The 20,995-nt window shown below is 35.6% G+C and overlaps 1 protein-coding gene across 1 annotated transcript; it reads right to left on the reverse strand.

Moving 5' to 3' along the window:
- Positions 1 to 7,389: 7,389 nt before the first annotated feature.
- On the reverse strand, positions 7,390 to 11,678 carry LOC122274954 (beta-glucuronosyltransferase GlcAT14A). Its single transcript, XM_043083837.1, has 4 exons — positions 10,839 to 11,678; positions 10,581 to 10,656; positions 10,362 to 10,477; positions 7,390 to 8,086 (listed from the first exon to the last, which is right to left on the reverse strand). Exons 1-4 carry the CDS (start codon positions 11,329 to 11,331, stop codon positions 7,566 to 7,568), a joined length of 1,206 nt encoding a protein of 401 aa, XP_042939771.1. The 5' UTR covers positions 11,332 to 11,678; the 3' UTR covers positions 7,390 to 7,565.
- Between the last annotated feature and the right edge of the window lie 9,317 nt (positions 11,679 to 20,995).

A 20,995-nucleotide genomic window follows, 5' to 3' on the forward strand; every position in this document is an offset into this window, starting at 1 on the left:
TCTACAATTTTTTTGTAAAATAAGTTCCTTCTTGAGGCTAGCTAATCATTCATTGCCTTCCATAAAAAGGTTTTCACCTTCCCTAGTACATTTAGGTCCCATAAGTTCTTCCATCTACTATACATTTCATTCTCTCCTGATATTTCACCTTGTAAGGCCTTTTTCCTTTCAACTTCCACAAAATATACACTTTTGACTGAAAATAATCCCTTTTTAAAGGGACCCCAGATAAGTTTATATTCTACATTCATTCTGCTGAGAGGAATACTACATATCTGATCTACCTCCACCTTCCTTAAGATTTTTCTTATTAGATCTTCATTCCACTCACTTCTTTACTTGTGTATGAGCTCCTTTACTCTTGCAGCTCCATTCAAGATCAATATAGCAGATTGTACATAGAAAGATGAAGGTGAGGACAACCACCTGTTACCCCAAATCTCGATGCCATTGCCATTTCCCATCTTCCATTTCAGACCCTCTTTTAATAACCTAATTGATCCCCACACGCTCCTCCATATTAAAGATGGTTTATTGCCCAGTTTTTCATCCAACAAAAAAGAATCTTTAAAGTATTTTTCTTTGAAAACCATTACATCCATGGTGTTTGGGTTTCAAATAAACCTCCATCCCAGCTTGGCTAGCAAAGCTGAGTTGAAGCTTTCTAAATCCCTTAACCCTAGATCTCATTTCCCTTTCTGCTTTCCCATATTTTCTCAACTTCTCTGTTGCAAATTGCTATCTTTTTGTTGATTTTTCCACCAAAAATTTTGAGAGCATCACATTCAATTCTTTTCATAGATTTTTTGGTAGCTTGAACACACACATAGTATATGTGGAGATAGCTTATAACATAGCCTTTACCAAAATTTCCTTTCCTGCTGCAGAGACTTAGTAGTTCTTCCAATTATTTAGTTTTTGCCATACTCTCTCCTTTATGTATCTAAATGTGTTGTATTTTGATTTTCCTACCATAGTAGGCAGTCCTAAATACTTCTCATAATTTCCACATACTATAACCATGCACCCTTCCTTTAGAATCTTCCTTTTGTCTTTAGCTTTGGTGTTGGTACTGAAAAGATAATAGGTTTTTATTATTATTATTATTTTTTGTATTCAAAAACTAGTTAGAGGCTTCCTCATACCTCAAGAGCATCTCATGCAATTTCTTCTATTCTTCCACTTTGGCTCTTTTAAAACGCACACAATCGTTAGCAAATAGCAAGTAATTTATTCTAATTCCCTCTTGCCACCGACACACCTCTTGTAGCGCGCATGAGATTAGAATCATTAAGTAATGAGCTTAATCCTTCTGCACATATTATGAATAACTAGGATGACAAGGGGTCTCCCTGCCTTAAATCCCTTTGAGGGTAGCGTTTTGCCTTTGGCTTACCATTAATCAGCACTGAATATGGATACAAAGGAAACACAATTCATAACCAAATTTGTCCACTTATTACAAAAACCCAACTTTTTTATAATTGCTTCCAGGTATGGCCATTCTATTCTAAGTTTTACATATATCAAACTTGATGGCCATGCTCTGCATGCTACCTTTCTTTCTTACCTTTAATTTGTGCATCACTTCATAAGCCATCATAATGTTATCAGTAATTAATCTCCTTGGAATGAAAGCACTTCGATTCGGAAATATGATTTCTATTATTAGTTTCTTGAGTCAATTAGCTAGTACTTTTGACACAATTTGTATAGGACATTGCAAAGGCTTATCAACTTGTATTCACTAACATATATGGGGCACCTTGTTTTTGGAATGAGGGCAATGTAAGTAAAATTGACAAAAGAATTTAAAGCATTACCATTCAGAAATGATAAGATAGTTGTGCACACCTTGTCTCCAACTATACTCTAGTGGTTTTGATAAAAATAGGTCCTAAATCCATCAGGGCCAGGTGACTTTAGTGGGACCATTTAATTTATTGTTGCCTCTACCTCCATTCTAGTGAAAGATTTTGATAACCTCTCATTCATTTTTCTTGTCACGAGGCTCTAGATATTTCAAGTAGTCTGCTATCTCTGTCATGCTTAGCTATGTTGTGATAAATAATTTCTCAAAATAGTTCTTAAAAGCCCTTTCAATCTCTTCGTGACTTGTGAAAATTATGTTTTGCGCATCAATAATCTACTTATTAGCGTTCTTCCTTCTTCTTTGGTTTGCATATGCATAGAAAAATTTAGTATTCTTCATTCTTTGATTTTTGTCCCCAAGTAGATTCTAGTTTCTCTTAGCTCTTTATCTCCATTTTAGGTCCTCCTTATCAAGCATGACCTCAATCTCCCTTTGAACTCTTTTAATCTCCTTATAATTGTGACTACACTCTTCTACTTTTAACTATTTTTTAGGGCTTCAGTTTTTTCTTTTATTTCTTTCATCCTATCCACTCCAAGTTTTTGACCCCATATGAGTAGAGCTTCTTTGCAGTTCTCCATTAGGTTTCGAACATTATTAATTGGTTCTCTACTTCCTGTATTTTGGTGTTAGGCCCCTTTTATCACTTCTTCATAATCTTCCTCAATAGCCCAATTTGCTTCATATCTAAAAACTTTTCTCACATTCCATCCTCTTCCACCACCCTTATGCATACATAACAAGATTAGGCTATGGTCTGAACTTCTTGAAGCCATTACTTCCACCCAATTTTCTTTAAAAATTTCAGACCACTTTGGATTAGCCACTACCTTGTCCAACGTTTCTTTTATAAAGGTCTTATCTTCATATTTGTTACTCTATGTGTATTTATCCCATCACCACGCCAAATCAAAGAGTTCCCCCTTCTTAAGAGCTTCTCTAAAACTGTCCATCTACCTCTCTAGTCTTGGTCTCCCTCTTATTTTCTCATCATGAGCTATTATTTCAATAAAGTCCCTCTTATTTAGTGATGTTAATAAGTCACAAGCCTCTTCTCTTCTTCTGGTATTCAGTTGTCCATAGAAGCCCGTCAATAGCCACTTCACATTCTCATTCCCATCCTCACTTGTAATCCAAGCACTAATGTGCATTTGTTAGATTTCTACCTTCACCATATAATTCCACAAAAGAAGAGGACCTTCCCTTCGACCTATTGGTTCAACCACAAAGCACCCCTTATAGTTAAGTCTTTTCTTCAATCTAACACTCTTGACAACTTTCAGTTTAGTCTTCATTAAGAAGACTATATTGGATTTCTTATTGTTTATCATGTGGCAAAAATCTTGAACTGTCCATGGGTTCCCAAGCTCTTGATAGTTCCAATTTAGTGTTTTCATTGTGATTGGCAAGATTGATCAACAACTTCTGCCACTACCTCTGCTTGTACATCCTTATCTTCATAACTATCCATTTTGACTTTTTTACAACCCTTTTTGTCATCATCCCTACCAGCATTAGTAGTGAACTCTTTTTAAGGGAGTATAAATATTTACAGCATCAACTCCTTTACTTTTCTCTTGGGCTTTTCTCTTCTATGCTCTTTTAGACTGGGCCTTTATGGTTGCATCACAGGTGTTTGGTAATGTTGCATCTTCCTTCTCCTTCTCAACCTCGATATGCATTGCACACTCTGAGCTCAACTAAAGCACCTTGCATCCTGCCACTATTTCTCCAACTCTTTTTCCTTTTTTACTTTCCTTTATTTTGTTTCCATCTTCCATCATCTACATAGCCATGTCTAACTCCTTGTCACTCACCCCTTTCTCATGATCCTTTTCACCTAAATGATTATCATCTATTTCCTCCATTCCCATACCTGTCACCCCTATCTCATTTGCCCCCTTCTATGCTTCCTTTTTCTTCCCCTCAACTGCTACCTCTTCTTGAATTATCCACCTCTATTCTCTTAAACTTCTTTTATTTATGTCATGTCCCTAGTTTGAACTTTGAGATGACTCTTTTTTCTTCACTCTAGGCCTAGCTCTCAGCCACACGCCAAATTGAACTTCCCCCACCTTTTTCTCTTAGCATCCTTGGGGCCCGTGAGTTATGCAACCAAATGTAAAACAAAACCGTGGCAATTTCTCGTATCTAAGAGGAATCCAAAGTTTTTTTCCTTTCACCATTATGGTTCTTCCTCTCGCCAATGGTTTAAATAGGTCCAAATCAATGAGGACCCTTAGAAAAGTTACCTATCCACTGCCATCCTCCTGCACATCTATCTCCTCCACCCTTCCAATGGTGTTTCCTATTTATTCTCCACATTCTTTGCTCATACAAGTAAGTGGTAAATTGTCCATTTAGACCCAAAAACATTCCTGATCAAACTCAACTTCTAGAGTGGAGTATACCCATCAAACAACATTAAGGCTACGTTTGGAACATGAAAACAACTGAGTTCATCTGAGTTGAGTTCAAATTTAAGTTTAACCAACATCCAAGCACACAACTTTCAAATCACTAAGGGTTAGTTGGTTGCTGGAATGCACTGAGATCAACTCAGTTCAGTTTAATTTTAAGTTAAGTCTAACATCTAAACACATAACTTTCAAATTATTAAACTCATCTCAATTCAAAATCTCATTACATGTGGGACCTATAACATTTTTCAACTTAACACCTCGTTACATGTGGGACTCACAACCTTTTCTAACTTCTTATAAATAGTACTAAACTCATCTTAACATCTAAACGCATCTTAGATGGACCCCACAAAACTTACTCTACCATCTCAACTCATTATTATTCATAAAGAATTGAGTTCAACTCAGCTAAACATCTAAATACAGCCTAACACAAACAAATGGTTATAAAAAAGCCATGGCCTCCCATCCCACACACGTTGCTTATCGGCTTGGTCTGCAAAGGTTATTACAAAAGTATTTGTTCTAACTTCTAGAAATTTAGTTGCCTTACAGACCCGCCATACTTTCGCCATTGTAGACTCAATAACTTTTTGGATAATACTCCTTTTAACGCACACCTTCCCTACCAAATTATGCTCCCCTTTGTAGTTTAATTCTTCAAATATACCAGCATTGAACTCTATACTCAGTGTTGCCTCCTTGTTAAGCATAGCTTCTCCCATTTTTTTTCAAAATCATTCATCTTCTCCATCTTATTTCTCCACCTTCTATGTCCATTATCGGCTGAGTTGCCCACTCGTAAAACCCACTATGCCAACCGTCCACCTCAATTCTGTTAGAATCTTAGTGGTCCCACTACACTTCAACCTTTCCAAAGAAATGAGAGAGAAGACTGGGGATCAAGTCTTCCACTGACATTTCTTACTTGGACTAACCAATCAACATTTTCACATTTTTATACTTTGAAAGTATTTAAAGTAATTTACTAAATAAATATCCTAGTAAATAAATGTGATTTAAATAAAAATAAGGTAAGCACATATAATCAATCATATATAGCATATATGAAAAACTCACGCACATATATAATGAAGCTAAAACTAAAATAGGATAACTATTCATAAACTTAACGTTTCCTGCAGCCCAATGGCAGTACTATAATACCATCCCGCATTTAGTGAGCAGTCCAAGGTTCCAAAATCTAGCAGTCTTTTTACCTCATATTTTTCTATCAAAAAGGATAAAATGGGCCCAATAAGCATAGACCTACTAAGTCGTGCATTGGGCTGCCAAGTGTCGGTTGCACATAGTAGTACGCTACTTAGTCCAGCCTTATTGCTCTAAATTTGGGCTGAATTTTTACTTTGTAAGAAGTGGCTCAAACCCATTTATTTATATCCTCGAAGAGTAATGTTACTCATCATTATTTTTATTATTATTCTCTTATCATCTTATAATGTGGTATTAAATGATTGGAGATTATTTATTATGTTTTACTTGTGAATCTATTTTTTAATACCACATCATGAGATGATGAGAGAATGATGAGAAAATAGATGGATGATGAGTATATTTTTCTTACTCTAAATTCATCATCTTCTTTATGGAAGTTTTTGCTATTTATTGACCAAAGAAAAATGCATAACATTATGGTTGCTCAAGTGCAATTTGATTGACTTCTTGCACTAATTTTCATTGGCATTCCTTTGGTTCGATGGTAGAATATGCTACCTCTACTTCCAAAATTAAAAATAGCTAAAGGAGAGAGCAACTGAATTCATAACGTTATGGTTGCACAATCGCAAGCCATTAAGTAGTGCAATTTATTCTAGAAGGTTTGGGATTTAATTGACTGCTTCATCTAATCCTGGCCCATCTGCTCATGGTCATTCTCCTCACCTAGGTGGTTAAAAACATGAATAAACTAAAATGAGTTGAAGACTCAATAAGAAATCTATCATAACGTAAACATAATAAGCATAAAATTTTTCATAAAGCATTCCATGCTGAGAATTTAAATTCATGCCCATTCATACGTATGCTCATGTTATGCATGATTTATCTTAAGTAATACAAGTCAGATAATTTAAGATAAATAATACAAGTAAGATAATTTAAGATAAATTATGCATAACATGTTGCTTATCAGCCATAGCCTCAATAACTTTCTGGCTAATACTCCTTTCGACACACACCTTCCCTACGAAACTATGCTCCCCTTTGTAGTTTAATTCTTCCGATATATGATGGTCTAACTCTATGCTCAATGCCTCCTCCTCTGTTAAGCATAGCTTCTCTCATTTTTTTGCAAACTCATTCATCTTCTCCACCTTCTATTTCTGTTAATGACTCTGCCGCCCATCCACCTCAATTCTATTAGAATCCTAGAGGTCCCACTAATTTCACCTCAGCCTTCCTAGAGAAATGAGAGAGAAGACTCAAGATATAGTCTTCCATTGACATTTCTTAGTTGGACTAACTAATCAACATTCTCACATTTTATACTTTGAAAGTAATTAAAGTAATTTACTAAATAAAAATCCAAGTAAATAAATGTGATTAACATAAAAATAAGGTAAGCACATATAATCAATCATATAGCATATATAGGATATATGAAAAACTCGTGCACATATATTATCAAGCTAAAACTAAAATAGGATTACTGTTCATAAACTTAAAAGGCAACTGGAGCCAATGGTGGTACTATGATACTATCCCTCGTTTAGTGGGCAGTCCAAGGATAAAATGGGCCCAACAAGCATAGACCTACTAAGCCGTGCATTGGGCTGCCAAGTGTCGACAGTAATATACCTAGTCTAGCCTTATTACTCATCAATTGGGCTGGATTTTTACTTTTTAAGAAGTGGCTCAAACCCATTTATTTTTTTAATATTTACTCAAAATCCATCGTCTTCTTTATCGAAGTTTTTGCTATTTGTTGACTAAAAAAAAATGCATAACGTTATGGTAGCTCAAGTGCAATTTGAACGACTTCCTGCACTAATTTTCATTGGCATTCCTTTGGTTCGATGGTAGAATATGCTACCCCTACTTCCAATATTAAAAATAGTTATAGGAGAGAGCAACTGAATTCAATTTTTACCTTTATACATGTAGGTTGTAATCCTGTTTATAACCAAGCTTGTGAGATCTTACAGGCATGTGACACATAATTCTGAAAACTTTCTCTTAAGTCCCAAATTTTTGTTGAAAAAATCAAGCAAAGTATTATGATAAGGAGAATTCATATGATCATGAAAGAATCATCTACATTGCAGCCTGCGGAAACTTCTATCGGAAACAATTCTTGTCAGCAAAGTTTTCAGCCTTCTCGCTCCTGCTCCAGCCCTCAAAACACCATAGTTCTCACTTCGCAAGGCTGAGCAAGTATTGTGCTTCTCTGCAGTACTCCCAGAACACCACCCACCAAAAGCAAACTGTCCGCGGCGTCTTTTAAGAAGCTGGCGATCGATTTTGTCAAGAACTCTGTCATTTTTCTTAAACTTCCTGGCGAAAGGGCGGTTGCCCAGAACCATGTTCCTAAAATCTCCAAGTCCAAGGGACCTCGGATGCTGCTTCGGGGGGTTATCCCAGGTAATGTAGTGGAGATCGTGGTTAACTGTAGTGTTCTTGTAGTCTTTAGAGTTGCATATAAGTGTCTGGAAGTATCCCTCAGGAGTTGAGACAAAGTTGGTATAGTATAGGAGGAGAGTCCTTGGCAAATTGTCCCATCCAATTATACAATACTCGGCAAAAGATCTTGAAAGTATTGTCCAAGCTGAACCTGAGATAGGGAACCCAATAAAAGGGATAAAATCATCATCATCTTTAATGCATTTAGATTATCAACATAGGAATTATGAATTCAAAAAGAGGAGTACTTGATTAAACAGATATTTTGATCACATGTAAAACAGTTTCTGTTAACAGATGGGTATTGAAAACAATTATTATTAGGACATGCTACGGTCCACCGAGAAACGCCACCGAGGGTTTCTACCGAACAATATAAAATATTTTTTATTTTTTAAAAATATATTTTTAATCCTAATAATATTTTTCAAAAAAAATTACATATTTATTTAAAAATATTTCTTTAATCATTAAGTAAAAAAATAACGAACAAATTTGTGGTAGAATTTATAGGTGGGAATATCATTAATTTCTATTATTATTATTATTATTATTATTATTATTTGAAGGTACTGTAAAGCTGATGTTGGATGATTAATTAATCGAATGTCACAGTATAAACATGTCTTCTGTTGAATAACATTTCGTAAGATACTCCGTACGAGCAGGAAGGCATGCATGTGCATTTAAACAAGAGCAGTTTGAAAAAAAAAAAAAAACAAAAAAAAAAGACAAGCATCCGCATGTGCATTTCTGTCTGAATCATGCAGCCTCATAAGAGGTTCCTTGGAATACAAACCAGGTCAGCTGATGGAATTGGAATTTTATCCAAGATTTCTCCTTCACGTTATGTAACGGTTGTGTTTTTATTTTTGGCCGACAATGGTTAGTGGAGGAATGGGATGCCTAAACAAACCACAGAGAAGTTCTTGGTGCCAATAAATTTAACATCAACGTAAATGTAACGCATCAGATCCACTTTCCAATCTTGACAAGCGGCAGTACGGTACATCATTAAGATAATTAGGAGAATGAAAAGGACATTATGATTTGTTTAATTAGCATATCAAAACACGATATTGACGACCGTATACCTAATCAGAACATGATTGATTTTTTTTATTCGGTTTGATTTGGCAAAACTATGAAGTTGGGATATTACTTGGGAATTAGATGAAGTGATAATTTTGTGAATTTTAGTGTAATTGTTTGAATTAAGACTTTATTAAATTTTAGAAAATGAGAAAAAAAATGTTGAATAAAAAATATCTTTAAAATTAAAATATTATTTGAATATAATTTTTAAATATAATTTTTATTTCAAAATTTGAAAATATTGAATTGTTTTTTACGTTTTGTTTGGAAGTTTAAAAAAGTTATAATAATTAAATAATAATTACTTGAAAAAATTAAAAATTAAAAATTATAATATATTTATATTTAAATGATGTTTGAGAAGAAAATTATGAAAAATTTTCATCTAAGAATAAATGAGTCGAAACAAGGTGAACCAAGATGACCAGAATCCTCCAAAGCTGAGACATCTATGCTAGTGTTTTGTAATCTATTTTATGTTGTACATTTGTGTCTCACTCAACTAACATCATTTTAAACAAACTGGTTATTATTTTTACTCTTGTCTCTTTGGCAAGATAATATTATTGATTGAAACGCGTGTGCAGGAAGAGGTACCGCATAGACGGTCCAACAATATCCTATTTAATTGTTATGGGGCATACGAAAATATTAAAAAATAAAAAAAGATCCAACAAGTTACATCATTGGAAAAAAAATAAAAATAAAAATAAAAATTCTACAAACAGAACAGGAATCCTAAGTTAAAAAAAAAAAAAAAAAATGGGCCTTGTTTTTTTAATCGTTTTTGCTACCATCCTTTCTCACATGCTTAGTTTGTTTTTACAGAGAAAATGAGTTAGTTAAGATTAAATTTAAAAATTGAATAAAATATTATTAAAATATAATTTTTTAATATTAGTTTTGTTTTAAGATTTAAAAAAATTAAATTTTTTATTTTATTTTATATGAAATTTTTAAAAAATTATAATAATTAAATGAGATGAGATAATTTATAAAAACAAACGAGATCCAGATTATCATGTTAGGAGAGAATGCTGTGGAAAAAAAAATAAATAAATAAAAAATAAGTAACGTTGAAATGAAACCATAATAAATTGGGCAAGATAAAAAAGTGGTACCATGGGGTCCCATGCAGTAACGTGAACTCTTCAGAAGTTCACATGCTACCCACAGGGCCACAAGTTATCAATAAATGAAGAAAGATAAAAAGCATTATATATGTATCTGCGAAGCATTTTAAAGGGTTCCCATATATATATATATATATGCAAATGATATTTAGTTAAATACGACTTCAATTAGAAGAAGATAAAGATGGGGGGAAAAACCTGTATAGAGCTTGAAAGCTGTAGGGATGGTCCTCTGTTTAATAACCCACCAAATCTCAGATTTGTTGCGGCTATACAGTGCTGGGTCTATTATTATCGGCTTGGCTCTCTTGTTCCTGAAATATATGTATTATGGCATTTAGTAAGCCACCTATATTTTACGCCATTTAAAACACTATTACTACATTAAATAATAATAAATTATAATTTCTCTCTCACAGTTTCCAACCCAAGTGGCTGCTGTGCTGTATGAAATTGAGATTTCTGGGCAACTCAGAGAAGGCATGAATTAGATCTGAAAATTAGAACAGGCAGACAAGTTACATCATTGGAAATACAACTAGAATCTCAGAGACGCAAAGATTGAAGAGGTTGAGGAAATAAACAGGAACTAAAACTCGCTTGGGATGTAAAATTAAGAACAAAAGCAATCAAGCACGACTGAAGAACAAACTAGAAAAAGGGCACTCACCTTACCATCTTGAGTAATCAAGGGATAGTCAGAGGCGCTAAGGTTTATGAACCAATCCCATTTGCAGGTTCTCAAGAGCATTGACATTGCATGAAGAGTGGTGGTAAGCATTGTCGGTCCTCTGTACGTCACCAAGTTTGGTTTCTTCACAACCCAGACATTTCCCACTTGACTGAAAACCGGGTCACCGGCCACAAACTTGGCTACATCCCGATGCTCCCTCGCCGGAGCACCGTAATCCAAGTGAATCAAATAGTAATTCCCTGGATGATACAGTGCGCGTAGCAGACGTTTAAGCTTCCCGGAATCGCCTTTAGATGCTGAGATCAGGTAGGCAAAGGTCGCCGGATATGATTTGTTAGATTTTTGTATGTTCAAGTAGTTCACAATCGGTCTGAAGTTTGATATGGGTATGGATAGTTTTGTTGGAATGTATACAAGAGAGAGGAGAATTGTACTGGTTAGAATGAAAAAAATCATGAAAACTTTGAGACCCATTACCGAGAAAATGTCGTACAAGAGAAAAAAAAAAAAAAAGGAAGAAAAATCTGAGAGAAACAGATGAAGGGTGAGGAAGAAAATAATTGGGAGGGAAGGAGTTGGGTAGTAAGGTTGGGGAGGCTGCAGCTAAAATGTTAATGTTGGAGAGTTGCGAAAGATTAAGACTTTAGGAAAAGGAATAATGAAAAGTATGGAAATTGTGTGGATTACATCTTTGGGGTTCCTTGCTTCCAAGGAAAGGCCTCCATTTGTCAATATATTGTCGGTGGGAGTAGCTTGTCTGCTTTTTATCACAAAAGAGACTTCATTCCAATGAACATCCGACTTCTCAGTTCATAAATTTCACTTTCACTTCACATTTATAGCTTGGATGTTCAGCATCTATCATTCTCTACATTGCCTTTTTCTACTAGTCAGATTTTATATTTATCTCTTTTGAATTTTTTTTTACATTTTTTATAAAAATGATTGCCTGATTGAGGTCCTATATCCAGTCAGTGTAGTTGGGCCGTTTCATTTTCTATCAAATGTGCTTTATTTTTAGGTTTCCGGGCTGGTTGAGCCCAACTCTTTCCAAACAAAACAAATTTTGTTGTGCTTTCTCATTGGTTAGATAAACGGATCGAACTCCATTGGGCTTTATTGTAATCTCCTGTAAGCCTAAGCCTAATCGTAAATAAGTACATCATAAAGAGGCACGGTTTTTCTTAAAAAGTACCACTTCCACTTCTTTAACAAATTCAGCATCAAGTTCATGTTTACGTTGAAAAATTAAAGAGCAATAAATAGCAAGAGAATTGATAGAAACTGCGATACATCTTTTATCCATGTTTATTCATCACGAGTTTTTTGTTTGTTATAAATTATTCTTAAAACACATTTTTATAGGCATGAGAGGAAAAAGAATATGAAAGAGTGATACATGAATTAATAAATTACATCGATAACTTTAGAAGTTTTAAGGGTTGATACATCAATATGTTAGAATTATAAGAGGTGGAATCTGAATGGTTATCAACCAATTTCATGTGTGCATTTATAACACTCTCCTTTGGATGATAATACTTAAAGAACATGATTTGTTAAAACTTTGTCAAGGAAAAACACAATGTATAAAAATAATAGCAAATGAAAAAAAGAGTCCAATAGTTTTGTGTGTCTTGAAATGTTATAGGATTGCCTCCACAAAATTGCATTATCTTGTAAAAGGATGAGCTTTATATATATAGAAGAGCTTCAAGACTTTTCTGTATAAGTTAATTGGCAGATAAAAATTCCATTTGAAAAGTACTCAATTTGTACACTAAGATAAAATTTTTGATTTTCTAAGGTCTATCATTTTAAACTCATTTTGTAAACAAGTTGCACTTTTCATGTGCCCTTCTGGACTCCCAATAAGATTTATATAATTTTCATATACCGCAACAATAGTAAATCCAAAATCTGTCTTTTTAATTGAAACACGTAAGTAAATTGGATTATTTTCAAATATTTCATTTCATAGGTATTCACTGAAACAATTGTATCACATGCATATAAATATTTGTAGCCTGATAGAATAAATATTTCAGAATTTTGAATTACAAGCTAGCTTGTGACACTTTATATCCTTTCATGAATTTATATATATATATATATCATTATATAGTGGTCTATATAAATATGTTGTAACAACATCCATTAGACGCATATCCATACTTTTTTGTGACTACTAAGTTAATAAAAAATCTCAACTTAAATGGATATGCTACATGGAATATGTTTCTTCATAATCGATACCAGCTTTTTGTGAGAAACTTTGCACAACAAGTTGTGTTTTGTATATAACAGTTTAATTTTTCTTGTTACGTTTAAGTAAAAATACTCATCTATATCTAACAAGCATCACACTTTCGGGTGTTTGGATTACCAGTCTAAATACTTCACATTTTGCAATTCACAAGATATTGCACATTAAACTTATCAAACTTTTTTGTATAACTATTGGAAGATATTATTCATTCAAGCAAAATTGATTTTTTATTTTTATTTTTTTATCACTAATGTGCAATATCTTGAGTGTTGAGATGAACCAAAATCCAACCAACGTGGAATTGGGAGATGAAGTTGTTGTGGATGGGGCCAGCCGGCGATGGTGAGGCAGCTTGTGGCGACCGATCAAGAAGTGATCGATCATTGTTCCAATTAATACAAGAAAATACAAAAATATATATCATTTGTGAAAAATATTAGACATGCACCAAATAAACAATCTTCCATCGAAATAAATGGAATCTTAAATTTTAAGTACCCAAATAAAACGCATGCAGCTAGTGATCTTCATTGGTCGTGTTGTGATTTTTATATGTAGTGTGTAATCGATAAAATACCTCAGGCCCAATATAACATACAAGGCTGATTCCATGAGGGAGGGGCTATCATTAGGAAGTAAGAAGGGATAATGAGGAAACAAGCTGAGGAAGAGAAACGCAAAGTGTCAAAAGAAAAAGGTAGGCCAAGAAACCAGATGAAAAAGGGGGATGAGTGACTTGAAGTGATATAAGGTCGATTCTTCACCTACCACTGATAGGGCTCAATAAAAAGAATCAAATAGATTGAAAGAGAAAGGGGACTAGATGGGAAACTTCATATTTAACTTCTTTGGTTTAAAGGGTTCAGACCTCATTTGTACTGTGAGATATGAGAGACTATGACTGACCGTAAAATACTCCCATTAAAGCATATTTGCACTCCAAACGATTAGTGGGTGTAATCATTGTGCCGAACTAGGTAAAATCTGTGTGTCTCCCTCTCTATTTATATTTATTGTATTTATTTTTCATCCACTGCAATGGGTATACATACGGATATCATACCGTTGCTCCCAATCGTGGGCCACAAATGACACCGATCAAGACTCGAGCCACCCCTTCCAAGTTGGGGAAAATTATTTCCCAGTTCCAATCTGTAGGGCGATTTACGTACTTAATAGTTGGCCTTGTCTATAGAATTTGATTTTTTTCTACACCATAAGTGGAAGAATGAGGATTTCTTAGCTTTTGAAGTCATCCCTAAATGAATAGATGAGATCTCCTTACCTTTACATCTCTTATTATTTTTTTATCACTTTGGATAACATAGTTTCAAAAAAATGGGCAAGAGAACCTTTCCTAGCCCGTATGGGTAAGTGCATTGTGACAACTATGTACTTAAGTGCAATGTGCATACCGAACATGCACCATTGTGCATGAGGCGAGGACAACACACATGCACATCACACTGCATCTAAGTTCACTATGCACGTATAACGTGCACTCTATGCATGGCATGCACGAGGACATGGTGGGCGCACACCCACCGTGCATTCGGGGAGGCCCTTGCCCACCGGTTGTTGGCCTGGTAGAGGAGTTGGCGGCCACTATGTGGACCATCAGCATTTTATGTCCCCGTCGTGTCGGTCTCCAACCACGAAGTCCTTGCACGGTGCTGGCATGGGGTGCATGTTACTGTGCATCTAGGAAGGCTCACGACAACCAATTACGAGCTCAGGAAAGGTGTCGGCAGCCACCATATGGACTGCCAACATTTTCTATCCCTATTATGCTAGTCTTCGACCACATAGGTCTGGCATGTTATGGCCATTGGGTTACTGTGCACCCGGGGAGGCTTGTGGCGATTAGCTGTAAGCCCAAGGAAGGTGTCAGTGGCCACCTGTGGACCACCGCCATTGTTTATCCTAGCCATGGAGGTCACACCCAGTGCAGGCATTAGGTCACGAGCCCGAGGAAGGTATTGACGTCCACCATATGCACCGCCGGCATCTTTTATCACCACCGAAGTGGTTCCCGACCATGGAGGTGGTGCCCATAACATAAACCGTGTGCATAAGGCATGCATGTGGCCGAGGCCACATTGCCCACCACTATGGTCCCAGCAAGGGAGCTAGTGGCACCACATCGATTGTCGTCTCCATCCAGGAGGCTGTGTTCGTATAATGGATGCAAGGTACCCAGCTCCCAGAGGAACCACACATGTCGGGCAACCGTGAGCTGGTGGGACTGTTATTGACCACCACCAAAACAATCAGTGGGGTGTTTTTCGACTTTATGTTAATGCCTCCATGCAGTGTTCCTCATCTCCACCTAGAGCTCACTGTTGGTGAGCTTCTTTGCTCCCCTTGATGTGAAGTTCCTCGCCACCCTAGGCAGCACAAGTAAGGGCTTAAGGGTGCACCCAGCAACCAAACATGGCAGGCATGGTGCCCGCCTACCCAGATGTCGGGCAACCTCTTGCCAGCCCCACACCATGCAATGTTGCACTGCACAGGTTTGGCATGCACCACACATGTAAAAGTGCACCACCGTGCATGTACCACATGCAGGAGCTTCGACCATGATGGGTTTATTCGGCCACATGGCGATCTTGAATGCTACGGGTGTTTTCCCCACCCATGAGGATATTCCATGCCACAAAGGGGTTTCTGCTACCTTCATTGCCACAATCAGTTGCTCACCATCACACAGACCTCCACTTTCACCAATTTGTGAATCAACGAAAGTCACTTGCCTACAACGAGTGCTTTCCACACCTTGTCAGTTGTGACAATGCTATAAGTGGTCGGCCAAAACAAATGCTCATCATAATATGAAACAAGAATTATTTAGAAATAGACAATCTATATTGGTACAAAGATCCTCAAGGATGGACAATTTTCCTATGCAAAATACCATTCATCAACTAAAAATCTCAGTTGGAAAAAATCGAGAGAAACAATAAAATTGCTTTAGTTTGTTTCTCTCAAACTTGCTATTTGAATTTCATTATTTACTAACAAATTAAATTTTTGGATATTTTCCCCACAAAAGCTCCCACCTAGTGTCGGCACATCCCTGATCTTCATCATTGACGAAGCAAGCTTACTCGGCCTCACCTATGCAACTTAAGTTGCTTGTGCAACTTAAGTCTTCACTACACTAGCAAAATGACTATGGTTTGCAAATCTCAAACTTATAATTTAAATTATCTACACTGGCTTGTTTGGTTTTTTGTGGAAACCCTAGCACATCGAGCTTCGTCTCCAGTCGTTGCAATGTGGTTGAGCTTTATCTCTTGCCCTAGCAGCACTATTGAACTCTGTCTCTTGTCATAGCAACACGATCAAGCTCTAACTCCCATCATAGCAGCTAAGTTGATGCTTCATACTCACACTGGCCAACAACAGAGGGAGCACCTATCCTAAGTGTCCCATCCCTCTTTGCCTCAACGCGGTCAAACACATTTCCTGCCAAAGCAGCTAAGTTGATGCTCCACGCTTGCACTGGTGAACAATAGACAAAACAACTCTCCTATGTGTCCCATCCTTCCTCATCTCAATGCGGTCGAGTATATCTCTCGATAAAGCAGCTAAGTCGATGCTCTACCCTTGCACCAACGAACATATGAGATAACATCTCTCCTAAGTGTCCCATTTCTTCTTGCCACCAAGCTGGTTATCTAAGCCAATACTTCGTGCTCGTACCCAGTGAACAGAGGAGGGAGCATCTCTCCTCACCACCCAGCATAGTCACGCATATCTCTTGCGTCCCATATATCTCTTGCCTAGTTGTCTAAGTCGATGCTCCGTGCTCGTAGTGGCGAACAACGGAAGGTACACCTCTCCTAAGTGTCCCATATCTCCTCGCCTCATTACGGTTGAGTCATCTCCAGCCTAATGACTTCTCCAGTAAACGCTAACTGGTGACATTAATGCCACAATCCCTGCTAGTGGGATACCTCTGGAACAAGCACCCAAGCTCCATAACTTCCCCATGCAAGTTATTTTCATGAACGAGTCAACGGGTTCAGCAACCAGTTAAGATGAACCTAGGGGGTCGACAGACTCCCTGACCACCTAAGTGCGGGTCACTACAAACAAACTCTAACTCAAGGCCAAAATGGAAACATCAACAACAACTTGTATCGGGGGCAAGAAATCTACTACTACAAACAATATTGAAAACAATTAGGGAAGTATGCACACTATTTTATTTTTTTAAAGAGTTAGGATCACTTATCCAAGAACGACCCTTCCCCAATTTTATTATCCGTTCTATTATTTACATGGAAATTATCATTAGAAGGAAATTTAAAATTTGCTTAAAATAGTACCACATCCAATTATTTAGTTTGGATTAATGTTTTGAGATTGCTGAAGTTGTTATAGTAGCGTACCAAAACTAATTTTGCTATATAGTTTCCCCCAACATCTCTCAATAAATGTTCTAGCCATCTCGCCACTCCATTTCATTTACAAGATCAATAAAAATTTATCACAGTTTTTGCCATTTGGTTTTGGTTTTGTATCTACCCCAAATACAGAGCCCAAATTATATATATGTAAGCATTCTCTATCGTTTGTGTATATTTTCTTCATAATACATCACTAAAATTTACTTTTTCTATTTAACTATCTACTTTTACAATATACCATACCTCAACTTATCTATTTTCTTCTTCATATTATTTAAATATTATTTTTTTAAATAGTCTATTAATTTCAAATATTATTTCTAACTATAAATGAATTTGCAATATCTTCATATTTTTTTATATTTGCAATATCTACTTATATACAATATAATATAATTTCATCCTTTACTCAAAACTAAAAAATTATAAGCAAAACAATTAAAAATAAAATCAAAATGATAAAAAATGTGACTATATTATGAGAAAAAAAAATAGAAATATTAGATGAAAGGAAATTATTTCATTCCTAGTTATGCATCTAACAAAATATTAAAGCCCATTTCATCTAGCAAGTGTTAAGAGGAAGACAAAGTGAAAAGAGAAATGAATAAAAAAATTTTACATGCATGAATAGAGTTGACTATAAATGTAGATGGATTATTGTAGCAAAATATAAAATGAAGATAAAATACATGATCCATTGGAGCTTCTTTTTGGACAAATAATTGGTTATTTTAGATATAAATGTAAACTCAATATCCATTAGAGCATTCACAACGGTTCATTTATCTTATCATTTAAAATACATCACACAGTCTCATTTTTTTTTCTATTTTACATACTAATTTTTACAATATATCATACATTAGTTTATCTATTTTTTCTTCATATCATTTAAATAATTTTTTTACTTTTTTAAAATATTTCCTTTCTACCAATGAATTTTCAAAATCCATATATTTTTATATATAATGTGATATAATTCAGTCCCATACACACAAAATAAAAATATATAAGCCAAAGAAAAATTAAAAATATGAAAAATTTGGATAAAAAAAATTTCCAAGATATGTTTTAGAAGAAAATGAAATAGAGGTGTTTTAAATGATGAACAATAAAAAGAACTTGCTTAAATGGTGAAAATCAAAGTAAAAAGAAATGAGAGAGTAAATGAAATATAAATAATAAAAAATATTTACAAGATAAATAGTACCCGCTACATGTGGCGGGTTACTGTAGAAAATTGTATTCTAGATTTCTTTTTATATAATCCCATGGAATTCCTTTTTTGAGAAATTTTTCAAATAATTTATAGTTTTTGTATAATACATAAACCATTGAGAATACTCTACTCAAATACCAAATAAACGTGCATGAAAACAGAAAAAGGAGATGGGTTATATTTAGGTTAATGGTTCAAATTGATAGGAATATTTATAAAAAATAATAATAATAATGGGAATGATGACCTAAAAACTGAAGATTTCATCACGATCGTCAGACTTGGTTGTCAGGAAAATCGGGTAGAGAAGTAAACGTTAGAGAATTATTTCTCCTTGGGTTGTAGGTGATTTGTGGCTCGACTTTGTTGTTTAGGAAAGGAACATATGTGCTTTGTGGGTTATTTAGATTTAGGCTCCGTTTTGATAGTAAGAGTATCTCAGATAATTTGTAAACAATAATAAAATAGTTCATAAATAATAGTATGGTGAAAGGGAACCGTGGTGTAACAACCTACCCATAATAACAGAACCTAGGATTTGATAAGACAGATAGCTCAATGTAAGTGCTTAGTATAATCAAACCCATAGAAGCCCTAGTAGAACAGTTTATGCTCAATGAACCCAAAGTCCATGAAGAGAACCCATAAAATAGACCAAAGCCCTAATGGGCCTAATGCCCAAACAAAGTCAACAACCAAGCCCAACCACATGGGCCGAATACTCACTAATGGCCCAAAATCCATTTCTAATCCAACCCATCATCCAAGATCAAAGACTAAGGGAATTTCCAATTTCAAACATCAAGTTAGAGGAAATTACGAAAGTGTCATCACTAGGAAGTTTCCTAGCAAGGAAAATTCCTTTGGACTCCCTTATTCCACAAATCTTCCAAATTTACCCTCACTTAGTCGGCCATAAAAGTCAATTCCACTATGGCACTCCATTTAAGTTGTATAATCCTTAAGCTCTACATTAATTAGAATTAGCTAAGATTGAACAAAGGACAAAACCGAAACATGACTTATCCCACATGCCATGTATAGTCAAACCTCACCTTCACTTTGTATTAGTCATAATAACATGAGTGAATGTGTCATTTATAGAACAAAACTTGAACTACCTAGTAACTAAAAGCCAACACAAAATCACATGTTGAGAACATGACTCGCACGCATAAGGCCATATTAGATACCACATGTTCATTTCAAGTAGCACATGTCCATATAGGACCAAGCTTCACCTCCCTATTATTTTGTCCAAATTAGATTAAGAGGATGTGACACCAACACAATATAACACTTGATCACATAGGAACTTGTGACTAGTAAAATGTCAAATATAACAGAACACATGACACACCCATGTGACATGCCACTACAAGCCTTACTCTGATCAACATACAAAACCAATGGTTGATGAAAACTCTTCCCCAAGCTAAAGACGTTGGCCCCAAGCAAAGAATAGGAAGTTTCTTAACCCCCAACTCAGATTTGACCCCACTTAGTCAAAGAGTTAAGAGCCAAAGACAAAAAGTACCTAAACTACCCCATTCAGACATATTGTGTCCCTTGAAAGCAAAACATAATTTGTCTACCTCCCGCACGTTGCCAACACCCCATCTTCTCGAAACATGATGTAAACACATCATTCTAAGTGTATACGAGAAGCCGACCCAAGTCCAAAACCCCTAGCCACTTGTCAAATGACCTTGAAACCAACGATTTGAGTTAAGTTTAAAGGAAATTTTCTAAAGATTCTCAACTCAAAGTAAAGGTCTTTGAGAGAGTAACCAGATCTATAGAAAAAGAAAGCAAAGGAATTATCCCTAGGATCCAACCAAATAGGGAACTATTAGCCTAGCCCAACTGAATCTCACTAATGAGCTTTCTTCCAAACCTTCCACTATTCCATCACTCACTTTGTAGCCTTCAAGCAGATACGAAATCTGCAGATCTTCACCCCCAAATGACACATAATCATTGGTTGAAACCATGGAAGAAGAAGAAGGAATTAAAGAAAATCAAAGGGAGAGCCAAATGGAGCTCATTGACGTCAACACCTCTCCCCTTCATCTTCAAGCTCTTTCAACACTTAGACTAGTGTCCCATCTCATCTTCCTCTCTCTATCTCTCACTTGATCCTATGAAAGAAAGAAGATCAAACAAACTACCATGGAATCTAGTAGAAACCACCATTGACCATGGGTTGAAGGAGGCAAAACCGAGCATCAC

The sequence above is a fragment of the Carya illinoinensis genome, chromosome 9 (assembly GCF_018687715.1).
Source record: "Carya illinoinensis cultivar Pawnee chromosome 9, C.illinoinensisPawnee_v1, whole genome shotgun sequence".
Lineage (NCBI taxonomy): Eukaryota > Viridiplantae > Streptophyta > Magnoliopsida > Fagales > Juglandaceae > Carya > Carya illinoinensis.

What these genes read in the sequence shown, in the direction of transcription:
- LOC122274954 (XM_043083837.1), bottom strand. Translation starts at nt 11,331, where the DNA reads ATGGGTCTCAAAGTTTTCATGATTTTTTTCATTCTAACCAGTACAATT. An exon ending in TCCCTTGATTACTCAAGATG is followed by an intron (nt 10,657 to 10,838) that starts GTAAGGTGAGTG and finishes TCTAATTTTCAG; the next exon opens with ATCTAATTCATGCCTTCTCT. An exon ending in AGCTTTCAAGCTCTATACAG is followed by an intron (nt 8,087 to 10,361) that starts GTTTTTCCCCCC and finishes TCCCTATCTCAG; the next exon opens with GTTCAGCTTGGACAATACTT.